Genomic DNA, 13,848 nt, shown 5'->3' with positions numbered 1-13,848 from the left:
TACAATTCATAAGTGATTCCTTTCTACAATAAATAAGGCAGGGGTGGTAGTCATGTGGCACTGCAGGTATTAATGACTTGCACTTTGTGGCATTCCTCACTATTGCTGGGTTGCTGGCACTTGCCATTGAATGACATTTGCAGGCATGCATTATTCCTTCCCCTGAACTATAGCATAACTAAATTATATTGCATTATGAGGGAAGGTTCACTCCTTTTTGTGGTGCAACGCTAATATTTAAGTTACTTTTATAGTTACAGGACTTTATGGTTTGACTATTTAGGTGTGTTTAATATTACTGACCAGTGCCTTGTAGAAATTTGATCTTTCTTTCTTTCTTTTTAAAGTTTCTTTTGTACAGAAAAAAAGTAAAGAGGTTATTTTAAAAAAACAAACTAACCAATGATTGATAGAGTGGGGTCTTGGGAGGTTAAGTGACTTTCCAAGCTCTTGGCAAAATATGTCCTGTTGTATGTTAGAGGCACAATGACCAAATTTGCAAACAGTGAATCATTGCCTTCACAAAATGTAGGCCTGTGGTAATAACATCATCATTTTTTCTTCTTCTCCTGTATGATTTTTATCACTTTTAACTGATGAAGAAGCCAGTGAAGCTTTGTAAGCTTGTATGAAGTACTTCATGCATTTTGGTTGGTGCAATAAAGATATCGCTGTTTTGTGGATTTTGGATGTTGTTGTATTTTGCCGTATGGCCAACATAGCTACTCCTGGATGTTATTACCCAGTATGAAGAGTACAATACAAACATTAATACTAATACTAACAAGAATACACATAAATAGCAATCTTGGTTTCTGAATGTGATCTTTGTGTATCCAAAATGGTCCCATCCCTGCACAAGGGGGGAGGTATCTGAAGGCTCATGGGAAACCCATGTTTTGCACAAAAACAAAACAAAAAATTTGCTGGAGAAAAAAATTAAAGAGGAATCCACTATCCAGCAGGTGCACATGTATATATATACACACACACACACACACACACACTTTTTTGAATAAAACACTACAGTATGTGACTCACATTTAATTCTTTTGATGGACAGATCCAAATTCATTTCTTTCTTTTACATTTTCTAACTGACCTCAAATCTCTCTTTTTTGTCCCTTGACTCCTCCTTTCCCATATATGTCTAGTCTCTTAGATTGTAAGCCTCAGGGTAATGACTGTGTCTCATATATTATTGAGTACCACACCTCATTTCTTCAGGCATACTATAACTAATAAATATAATAAGGCAAAATGCTATGGAATTTGGGGGCACACTTTTTTAGGTATGTCATCACTCTTATTTTGAATCCTTTTTGAAGCAGAGCTGTATACAGGAATTTTGTGGTTTCTGCCTCCTGTCTAACAGTGTTGTTGGATTACTTGACAAACCCAAATCTACTTTGAAATGATAAAGAATCAAGAACCTAAGAATGGAAAGATCTACCCATAGTTAATACAAATGAATTCTTTTTCTTCATGGTTATTATTATTATAATTATGTTTTATGTTTTATTTATATAGCACTGTAGATTTACACAGCACTGTACATACAAACTGTAAAAATGGATAAAGTAAACCTGCCCATGGTGTACAATTTAAGAAATAATAACATAACATATATAAATAATACAAAACAATACATGAAAGGGTTCAATAAAGTAAAGCAGGCAACAAATTAAAAATGTCAAATAACAAATAATAGTCACGCAATGCTTTGGAACGCTTCTCTGAACAGGATGGTCTTCAATTCAGTTTTGAAACTGGTTAAATAATAATAATAATAATAATAATAATAATAATAATAACAACAACAACAACAACAACAACATTTATTTGTGTTTCTCCGCCTCTCTCAGTGGATCGAAGTGGGGTTACAGACTACTTAAAGAAGTGATGACCTGTGTTTGTGGGGGAAGGAGGTTCCAGGAGTGAGGGGCAGCAAGTGAAAAGGGATGAATCTGGGGTGGGATGGAGGTGTGGTGTTACAAGATGAGACAGTTTTCTTGGAGAGTGCTCATTAATATTATTCATATGCACACAGTGGTGGTTGCGATGAGTTAATATAACCTTATTTGATGCAGAAAGTTGGGCATGTTATTTGGTCTTCTCTCCTATTGCTATAGTTTGCTCATTCTAATCTCCCTTGGCTTAGTCAGTAGAAACATACATGTCTGCTCTTGAACAGTTAGCAATAATTCATTAACGTTAAAAAGTAAAGAAATGGAGATATTCTGCAAAGAACTCATTCTCCTTGGATGTCCCAGAGCCCAGACCATATTGATATTGGGCATTTCCCAACCTAACTATGTAATACCAGTTTTAATAAGTTGTAAATTGCCTTCAGTCTCAACAACAACAAGAAGAAGATTGCAGATTCTGCCAGATAATTTTCTAGAGAATTTTCCATTTGGAGAACTGTACAGTTTCATTTTTGAATAGGAGGACTGGTCTTAAAATTAGCATCATTGCTTCTGGTTTAAGCAAAACTAGAGTGTGGGTTAAATTGGATTTGACATTTTCTCATAAAGAAAATTGGATTGGTTTATCTATCATTTAGTACAGTACAACATTTATGCCACAACACCTAAATGAAAACATCTACATACCTGAAAAGATTCTTTATTTTCTCTCCAAGAGGGTAACTTCTACTTTTCCTCTCAAACGCTTCATCAAATAATTCACTAGAATAAGCCGGGCGGTTGATGACATAACGTGGCCGAGCTTCAGTCATCTTTGCTTCACTAAATCCTTCGCCTCAAAATGAAATGGAAGTAAACTGGAGTGAGAATGGAACATCACCAAGGGAAAGATCATCAGTGAGGTTGGCTGCTCCTCTTTATCCTCATTCCTAGTAAGCCTGGCTTCTAGATTTTCCCTCCTAAAGTCCTGCCCCTTTTCCTTCTCTCTTTTTTTCTTTGTAGAAGAAAGGGTTGGGCTGCTCCTAAGGTGTCATTGCCTCACAGCAGACTGCATGGATTTTTAATAATCCATTAATTTATTGTGATGTGGGAGGTAGACAGAAACACGCATGTTGCCAAATGTTAGGTCATGTGTCTCTGCCACTGTATTGCTATTTAGCCTTGGCTATCCTATACCATTGTTTCACCACAGAGGAAATTAGATGAGCGATGGCTGCATCAGCATGTGCCTGCAAAGATGTACTGTGTTGTGGTAATGTTTCACATATACTGTATTCTAGAGAACTCTATAGCAGCTGCTACAGTGCCTTGTGGATTCTGTCCCTTGGAAACCTATCATCTTACCTTTGTTGTGTGGATGTTTAGAGCTGCTGCTCTGAGTCTTTTATAGCCCTGAACTATAGCTCAATAAATATTCTATGAAACTAAGCATAACTAAGAAATGTAACAATTTGACCTATTTTAATTATAATAATGCCAACCATTCCTGTTCAACCAGTCCTACAAAGTATCAAGGTGTTTCCAGAGGCAGGTAATAAATAAACTCCTTGAAGTGCTGGCCGTAGTATAAACAAAGCTATCAAAGGAGGGGAAAAGAGCACTTTTGCAAGATGATAAGTCTGGAGGTGGAGTGGAAGAATATACAAAAATAGAACAAGGATGTGGATAATTATTTCAGTATTGCACTTAAGCATTTAGGTGTCTAACAAGTGGGCAAATGAGCGGGGAAGGAATTACTACAAAGGACAAGGACAGATTACGAAGCAATTGGGGATGCTATTACATGACTCACATATGTGGAAGAGATTCATCTCATCAATTAAAGCTGATATTTGAAATGTTAAGGCTTAATGCCACTTATATCTGATACCTGGTTAAGCCAGTAATTGATTCCAATTATACAAACCTCAGACAGTTCTTTCTCAGTCTGCCTTGCTCAATTTTTTTAAAAAAATCTCCCCTCCCCTCCGCATGTCTCTCAACACAAACAAGAGCAAAAAGAACAATATAGCCAACATTTTAAAAGGATAGATAAACTTTAAAGAATATCAAGTCAAAACTACCTTAAGAGGAAATGGGTTTATTGGTCATTTTGAAGCTCTTAAATAAGTGTAAAAGCAACTGAGAATATTAATTTCAGTAAACCAATCTGCTATGTAGTTTTGAAAAATCAGTGGCTGCATCTACACTGCAGAAATAATCCAGTTTGTTACCACTTTAACTGCCATGACTCAAGGTCATTGTAGTTTGGTGAATGAGACATTTAGCCTTTTCTGTCAGAGAAGGCTGGTGCCACAACAAGCTACAAATCTCAGTATTCCATAACAGTGAGCCATGGCAGTTAAAATGGTGTCCAACTAGATTATTTCTGCAGTGTGGATTCAACCATGTTTGTTTAGCTGTTGTCTGGAGTGAGAAAGATTGAGAGAGTGAGAGAGCATGAATGAGAATGTGCCTTGGAACCCTTCTTCAAAGGATCTGGGTTCTTGCAGATTCTATCCAGTTCCAGTCTTGTGATAATGAACCAGTGTTGTGGGTCTGTGCTGGTAGTGGTGGGGATGAATAAATGGCTTTTGGGGTAACCTGTCTGTAACACAGTCTAGCTGACTTTGGCACTATAAGACTCTGGTGCTAAACACAGTTACTCAAAAGTAACCCTTGTCTGGATACAGAGATAGTTACTTATAAGAAAGTGTATTTATAATTACATACCCTCCTTACATACCCTCCAATATTTCACAGATGAAAAACAGGACACATGAGGCTAAGCAACAGCAGATGGCAAAAGTTATTAGTGAGAAAGAGCACACATGCTAGGGGAGGCTGCCACAGATTGCTTTTGCCTGAGCATATCAGGAAAGACAAGATTCCACCCCTCCCCTCCTGTTGAATTAACTGAGTGTAAACTACTTTTGCACCTTGAACTTGTTTACACTACGCAATAACCTGGTGTGGAAACTGGGTTATTTCAGGGTTGTTCACACTGGCACTGAGTAGATTCAGTGCAGTTTGCAGGGGAGCTGGCAAAAAAAACCATTTAGCCTGGTTCTATTGGAACCAGGGATTTTAGCATGTCTTTTCAAAAGAACCGGTCTTTTTTTACTAGACATCAATGGAACTTGCTGTCGATTCAATTGAGAACACAGGAAGGGAAGGGTTAATGTGCAGAGGGCAGATCATGCCCACCCCTTTGCTCTCTCCCTGCCAGTCAAAGCCAAAGCTTTTTTAAAAAAGTGGTTTTTTAAAGTGTTTTTTTAAAAGTGTTTTTTGGTGTTTTTTTTAAAATAACATTTGACAGCTTATCCCCATCTTTTGCTATTGCGTGGCAGCAGTAGACAGTACCTTTAAATACTGGCATCATCAGTTTGACAAAGGTGCACATTTTTGATTGACATTTTTTAAAAAAAACCCTATCAGTGAGGCTGGGGGATAGGGGTTATTTTTTCCTCTTTCCCAATAAATAAAACCACAACAGACTCTACTCCCAAGTTGCAAACAAAGCTCTCACACACATATTATATTGCATTTATAACCCACATTTAAACCTGTGGGGGTTTCTTGGCTGAGATAGTGTGGCTCCCCCAAGGCTAACCTGTCCCAGGGTTTCATGCCAAGGGTTGTTCTGAGGGGCTTGCCATTGCCATCCTCTGAGACTGACAGAAGTGGGAGGATTCGCCCAAACAGTGTGACATAGATACGCATAATTTGATTGACATTAAAAAATGGGAACAATCAAAATGTGGCTTCATTTTACCTTGATACAAATGGTAATGTGAACGTCAACAGGGTTAAATTGCCACAGAAAGATTCAATCGGAGTAAATGTAGTGAGAACTTTGATTCAGTATTGCATCATCGAATCTCCCCAGATCTACTCGGGACAAAAGCGCTAGTGTGAATACGCCCTTGGCATGCAGCAGCAGAAATAAGCTGAGGACAAAGGAGGGATATGGGAAGAGGAGAGAGAAACTGGGACATTTTCAAAACAGTTGGAAAAGTGGGATGCTGGACAATAAATTGGGACTGTCCTTGCCAAATCAGTACAGTTGGAGGTTATGGGATTGCACTGGATGACTTGCATTAATTTTACTGAGAATTTTTCTTTTCATTTTTTGGCCTGTGGGAGAATGTGGATGAAAGACTTCACCTTGTGACCCATTTCTAAATGATTATTTAAAAACTAGCCGCCAGTTATATGTAAAGGTTCCAATATAAACTGGGAGCTAATGACAGGTGGTCTCCTACACTCCACCCTGAGACCGCCTGGGGGAAGGAGAGGGTAAGGAAGGGGCAGCCGAGGTTGCCAGGGGAATGGCAAGTTTCTGCGAAAACTTTCTGAAAAGAATAACTAATCATAGTTGTCAATAAAGGAATTTGCCCTTTGTCACTTGTTGGAGAATTTACACCTTAGCTCTTTTCTCATGAGACTGTAACAAAGGGTTACTCATGGATCAAGCCCACTTGCTGACTCCATTCTCTGTCTGGAACATGTGCAAAAAGCTGTGAAACCATCTTGACTGTTGAACAGCTGTGGTGGGATACTGACCAAAAGCTGTTACATCAGTTTCTACTTTTGCCCACTGTAATCTTTTAATTGAGACATTTGTTATGTTCTTATTGAATTATAAAACCTCAGACTTCAGGTGCTTTGGGCAGATTCAGTACTGGATGGCTTTTCACAGAACCAAAGGGAGAATTTTGGCAGACTCCATATTCTTTATCATGCCAAAACCAGGTTTGATACTTCAGTTTGTTACCTGGATCATCATTTCCTCATTTGTAACAAACTACAATTTATCATAAATTGTATCTGGATTTTTTTTAAGTCTCTCATTTTTAAAACAAGAAGGAACATATAAATCCAAGGCCTGAAGAAAGCAGCACATTCTCCTAAAACTAAACCATGTGCCTGTACATGAAAGTTCTAGGGAGACCATACATGCCAGAACTCTCCTTTTAAGGACCCATAACTGTTATCAAAGGTTGAAATAACAGTGCTTGAAGAGATCTCAGATGTTTGTTCCGTTGCTTTGAAACTGTCTTTCTTGAGATTTAATAGAAATATTTGCTAGGACATCTTTTGGAAATCATCACTATCAATATTGTTTCTATCCCCCATTCCTCCCAAGAGTTCAGGGCAACCTGTCTGGTTCTCTCCTCCCCACTTTATCCTCATAATAACCATGTGAAATAGTTTAGATGGAGAAAGACTGGTCTGTGGTCACCCTGTGAATTACTTGGTTCTGCATGTACTAGGCCCTAGATTCCCCAAGTTCCAATACAGGACTCTAACCATTACACCACACTTGAGCAGGTGTTTGTTGCATGTAATGAACAAAACAAAACACTCCATCTGACAAAGTAGACTAGGGTTTAATCTACACTGTAGAAATAATGCAGTTTGACAGCTTTAACTGCTATGGATCAATACTGTGGAATTTTGGGATTTGTAATTTTGTGAGATATTTAGCCTTCTCTCTCAGACAGCTCTGGTGCCACAGCGAACTACAGATCCCAGAATTCCATAGCATTTGAAACACTGGCCTGTTACAGACTGCCAAAATAAAGCTGCTTTGGGTCTCTTTGGAGGTATGCTATTGAAATTATGCATGGGTCCTAAGAGTCCAGAGGTTGTGCCAAAGCCACACTCCATTCCTAAGCACTGGAGTGCAGCTTTGGTGCAGCTTCCGGATTCTTAGGATGCATGCATCATTTAAACAGCATACCTCCAAAGAGACCTGAAGCAGCTTTATTTTGGCAGTCTGTAACAGGCCATAGTCAAACTTTCTTCATGTGGATTAGACCTAACGCTACAATCTCTTAATGCTCTAGATCCCGTTACATACTGGTATTCCAAACTAACATAGCTATAGTTTCTACCTCTTTGGATATACAAACAATGAGTCAGCTAATCTTTAACAAGTGATGGTTATCTTTTGTTTGAACCTCCTAAATCAAGCATTATGCCTAACATTTATTAGAACATCTTTTCAATAATGATGCTTCACTGTCCTGCAACATATGCTTTCCATGTGATTTAACAAGAGGAAATGTTAGTTTTCTTACCCAGGTAAGATCCCCCCCCTTTTTTTGGGAACAATGGAGATCCCATTGACAAGCAGTATGTGCATGAGGCACATCACAAAATAACAAGGCACTTTGATAGCATTCTTGTAATACTGATGCATGCTTGTGAGAACTGTTGCAGTGGAACGGCACTGACGGAAGCAGTCATTTTAACCTTAGCAGAGTGAGCTTTCCAGGAAATGCATGGGACCTAATTCAATATCAACACAGAACATAGTTTTATCTCACTAATAGCATAGATACTTTGAACTCATTCCATTGATTTTATTGGGGAAAGGAAAGGAAAAGGAGATATATCAACCAATCCACCCCCTGTAGGATACACATGTGCATCAAGTTTGCATATGATAATTTAAATATATAAAATCAAGTTAAATAGAAATACACTGCACCATCGTGTAAGACTGTGACCTCTGTGTTTGCTTTCAGTCTTTTGTTCAGGTAATGACTGTTGATGGGCAGGTTCAAGGCCTCTGCTCCCCTTTCTCATCATCCAACATTTTCTACCTGAGGCTGCTACCTCACCTTGTCTAATGGTAAGACTGGCCTTGATAAAACAGGCAGCAACTATTTCTGTGGCACATGACTGACTATTTCCTCACAGCAAGGCAATTCCATGATGACAGAAAGGCAGAGTATAAATGTATTTTTTTTAAATTATCACCTCTTCCAATATGCATCTAATTATTATTATTATTTCAAGCACCTCTAGAACATTAAATTAGGATCCTCTTTTGTATTTTCTTCAGGCCATTTGAAATTACCCTTGGTCAGTGTTAGATTCAAGGCCATATTTATTATTATTATTATTATTATTATTATTATTATTATTGGATTTACATTGGTTACAGACCAGAAGATACATAATCAATAAAATCAATAACATATTTAGAAAATACATAAAATATATGGGGTATACAGATAAAACAATAATTAAAACATTTTGAATTAAAACATTCACTAAGATCATTCACTACTTGCTGATACCACAAGACCAGGCTTCCGATTGCCCCTCATATTCATATACACACACATCTCCACCTGTCTATAGCTTGAAAGCATTTGCAATGTTGTAAATATGATGATTACTAAATATGATAATTACTATTTAAAATGCTTTTAACCTGTCCGTGACTGTGATAGCTTTCAAATCGTAGTGCTGATCCTGCCATTAATCCATTATTAAAGCAGCATTGCAATAATGTGAACTTCCGTTAAAGCAAAATGCCGGCCAATCTCACTTTAACGACAGGTTAATGATGGGATGTCACCCCTTGCCAGTGTGTATATGGATCCACATCTCAACATATGAAAGGTTCTAAGGATAGCTGCTTTTTCCTTTATTTCTTTTACATGCTGTTCTGTTCTGTGCCTTCTCTTGCATTGCTCCCAACTCTATATAGTCCTGAAATCTGAAAAGTTTTGACTTGTGTTTGATCTAGGGGAAGGCCATTGATAACACCATCTAAAAAACTTGACTCTTATTAATGCTGACATCATTGGCTTGTTTGCTTTAGATGGAATTTTAATCATGGGACTTTTTTTGTCCTTCGGCTGCTTGCCTTCCTTCAACCCTTCATAATTTGTTCCTTATTGTTGAGAGTACCTCCTAGCACTGTTTCTCATTAGGAAAAACATGAAGCAGAAATAGCACCGTGTGTGAGAGAGAGAAAGAGAGACCCTACATTTGAAAGGAGCCTTTAACAATAAAACAGGCGTGTCATTTGAAAAGCCGAAATAAACAGTGGAATAAACATGGGTTGGGGGGAGATTTACACACTGCAAATGCCAGTCAGGTTCAGCAGGATTTATATCTTGGCTAACGGTCAGCCTGTCCATAGCTGAGTTTTAAAGATAGCTGTCAAGATTTAGGAACAAGATTTGAAACACTGGAAAAATGAGGACACATTAGTTTCAGTAGCATTTACTTCTGTATAAATATGCATAAAATTAGTATTTAAAGCAGGTGGAAAGAATATATGGGACTCCAGATCTTGTTGATGCAACTCCCATCAGCCTTAGCAAGAATACCTAATGATAAGAGAGTGAAGGGAGATGCAGTTTAGTAACATGTGCTCCATTTCTGCTGAACTGGGGAGCAACATGATAAATACTACAAGTGTCTGTTATTCAACATCACCTTAAAGGGAAAGAGGGGATCTTTACTGTAGACAGTACCAGAGGGGGCACAGAAGTTGTTAACTGATATCATAGACAGCATAGAAGCACAGTACTAAATGAACAGCTTCTGTCACCACTGTCGCCATAATTTCTGACTACAATCTACCTTCTTCACAAGGAGTTCTAGATATTCCTCTCCACATGCTGGTGTTCAGCAGTGGCCATGGGTAGTCATCAGAAAACCACTTAAATAAAATTTTGTCCACTTTAGCAGAAGGCCCAGAGCCTCAGACAGTACTTCTACAAGACATGCTATCTCAGGTCCACTGATTGTAGATGGTACTAATGGGATCTTCAAGGTGATACAGCATGTGCTCTTATCTCTGATCACATGTGTCATGCTCTCGATTCTCCTTCCCCACAACCTCAAAATGCTGTTGATTTCTCATCCACGACCTCAGATGATTTCTGGTAGGCTATCTAAAGTACATAATTAGAGAAACATGAATAATAATATAGTCTCAAGGGGAATGTAGATGGCTATTGTCATAATTTACTAATAGTTATATGACTCCTTACTGTGAGTGTCTAGAAGGTTCAGGAATTTTTAGCCCAGTTTTCCAGTGAGTTATATACAGGAACTGGTGTTTAAAAATCTAGCAGCTCCAGCTACATAGAATCATTAAAGTTTCCATGACACAGTTTGTGTTTGATTGTTGTTTTGATTACTTGGCCCTATTCCCATTGGGTTAATTCAGCTAGGTGACCTATATTCCTCAGCCAGATCATCTCTGCAGAGCATCTTTGATTTCCTGCTCCAACCTGCTAAGATGTAGTGTTAAATCAGCAAAGCTACATTGCAGGAGGAAGGTGTATCTTCATTGTGGGTGTGGTTATGTCTTTGTATAAAAGCTTATACAAGCTTATATAGCTGCTCAGAATAAGTAGTGTATACATCTCGCTTGGTGCTAGCACAGAACATAGTTCCAGTATATAGGCTGTTCCTAGACACAGCAAGTCTGGTCTTACGTTGCTGGAAATTAGGAGAGCACTTTTCTCGTGGCACCTCAAATCTGGAGCCAGTCCAGAGAACTTTGCTTAATCCCAATAGAAATGATGGTCATCTAGCCCTAACTTCTTTGACTAAACACATCTTCTGGTGTGATTCCAATTCTCAACTGAGACCACTGTGGTTGTATTCAATTAATTGTCTACAACTTCATTAGAGTTGGTCTGTTTTCGTTTTTTTGTTTTTGCTTTAGCCACAAAAACTGGAAAACTAAGCCAAAAGAAACACTGTACTGCATTTAGAGATAGGAACAGAGGTATATAGTCAGAGATCCCTCCCTTTGCTATCAGTAATAAAGAGAGTAGTATTAAGAACTTGAAGAAAGTTTGATGGAAAATGAAGGTCCTTGATCTCAAGCTGGAATTTTGCTTTAAAAATACATGCTTACTAAATGAAAGTGAAATGTGAGCCTTTCTTTCAGTTTATTGCTTAAAGGTGGGGGAAAGAGGCTTTGTATTTGACCATGAATGAGTTCGTTCATAAGCAAAAATCAGGGGGAATTATTGGGCAAGCATAAGCCGGAGATTAAACAAACCTGAATTCACCATAGTGGGCATACTACAGTCATGAAGGATGGCATGCCTTTCCAACAGCATATGTCTTTGTTCTAGGGTGCAGGCAGTGGGAATCTTTGACGGAGTCAAATTTTGTTGCAGAGAATTTACCTACTACTGAAGAATTAATATAACCATATAATGAGGACCATCATAGTACAAAACTTCAACCCACACTCTTTTTATCCTGAGCTTGGAAAGCTACTTTTAAAAGGGAATGAAATTATCCCTTGTCATCCATGAGCATCACCCGATGCCACCTATAGTGAAACTTATAGCATGCAGACTGGTTGAAATCGGTGTCAGTCTTTAGCTTAAATAGTATTACTCTGGGGAGGGCAAATGTCATTTTTGGGCTAGAGGTCCCATCATCCCCTAGCTAGTGTGGTCTCTGCATCAAACTCTGGAAGTTTTAGTAAAGAAAGTTTTCAAGCTATTGGGATATTTTTGCTCTAAGAACTCCTGAGTTTTATACCCCTTGAGAGAACTGAACAAGAATTGAAACACCAATGGACAACATTGTTGTTGTTGGGTGCCTCCAAGTCATTTTTTACTTATGGTGACCCTAAGGGAAACTTACCACACAGTTTTCTTGGCAAGTTTCTTCAGACAGGGTTTGTCATTGCCATCCTCTGAGGTCTGACAGAGTGTGACTTGCCCAATGCCACCCAGTGGGTTTTTACACTTGATCAGGGATTTGAACCCTGGTCTCCAGAGTCTTAAACCACTACACCGCACTGGCTCAATGGATAACATAGCCCTCTGAATATTCCTGCTGTTGTTGAAGTACTGTTTGTACCCAGAGTTGTTGTCCAGCAATATCCAGATGTACAACATGACCCTCTAGATATTGCTGGACCACAGCTCTTACCATCCCTCAGAAACTGCACTCCAACAACAGGAAGTTTGGGGTTTGAGGCACAAGTGGGGCCCCCCCCCCGAATTCTGAAATACAAAACATGGATTTTTAAATACAAAAACTGTGTTTTTTTGTGAAAAACCTACAATTTTTGCATGAATTACACATATCTGGCTCTGAAAGCAATGACGTTGTTGTAGGCCTGAAAGTATCCTAAGTAAACACGCAGAGGACTGGTTTCTTTGTTCTCATGTTTTTCTCTGACGTCAAGAGGTACAAATCTGATAGTCAAGCTCATGACATCAAAGTACAGGTCTTTTAAGTATTCCTAACACCAACTGATGAGCCTTAAATTTTGTTTTGTTTTGTTTTGTTTCCTGGATCCATTTTGCAACTCCAGATAGACTCAAAATTGGGAAAAATTATTTTGGGGAACACTTCTGGATGTATGAAACCAGGCAAAAACTGCACACAATTCTCACTTCTGTGTTATTCTTCCCTACTGGCTTTCTCAATTGTTTGGAAGCTACGGTACTTTTTGGGCAGGAAACTAATGATGAATATTCATCATCCCAGGTATATATCTAGAACAATGTGAAGACTGATGAGATCAGAGTTCAAACACAAGGCAATGGATGAAATAATTTTAATGTCACAAGTCCCTAGAATGCAGAATTCATGTGGCAGAAATCTGTAATTATAAGTGTGAGATAAGATCCGTAATGGTATATCTTGAAAAACTTGTGTTCTGGTAGCCAAGTCTATGACTTTGATGTATAGGTCTTTAAATATTCTTAACACCAACACTTGAGCCTTAAATTTGTTTTTGTATTTCCTGGAACCATTTTGTAACTTCACATTGACTCAAAATTTACATTTGATTTCTCAGTGGATATATTCTGCTTTTATCCACACAACAACAATAGGACAAAAGGATCAAATGTATTTTTTCTGTTGAACACAACTATACCATCTGTGACAAGGCTGCATGTACAATTATGCCTGATCAGATTTCCCACTTGCCAGCAATTGCTAACAAATTTACTGAGTCTTATCAGTTACAGTTGTTCTGGAAAGATGAAAGTCACATTGAAGTTCCTGCATGGTACTGATTAATCATAACTTTGGCAGGACAGTCTTCTGAATAAGCAAAACCTCTTCCTTCTACATAACAGGAACAGCCGCATACAAGACTTAGTATATAGGGCAGCCTAACAGAAGGTATGTACAG

At 38.3% G+C, this 13,848-nt stretch overlaps 1 protein-coding gene across 1 annotated transcript in view; it reads right to left on the bottom strand.

The window, feature by feature from the left end:
- The window catches only part of SLC26A9 (solute carrier family 26 member 9), a 47,780-nt gene extending 45,025 nt beyond the window's left edge, over positions 1-2,755 (bottom strand). The window contains exon 1 of the mRNA XM_042464038.1: positions 2,616-2,755. Coding sequence (XP_042319972.1) covers positions 2,616-2,740 — 125 coding nt within the window. The 5' untranslated portion in view covers positions 2,741-2,755. The remainder of the gene's footprint in view (positions 1-2,615) is intronic.
- Positions 2,756-13,848: the final 11,093 nt, after the last annotated feature.

Source organism: Sceloporus undulatus, chromosome 4 (assembly GCF_019175285.1).
Source record: "Sceloporus undulatus isolate JIND9_A2432 ecotype Alabama chromosome 4, SceUnd_v1.1, whole genome shotgun sequence".
Lineage (NCBI taxonomy): Eukaryota > Metazoa > Chordata > Lepidosauria > Squamata > Phrynosomatidae > Sceloporus > Sceloporus undulatus.
This window is presented reverse-complemented; position numbering and strand designations above follow the sequence as displayed.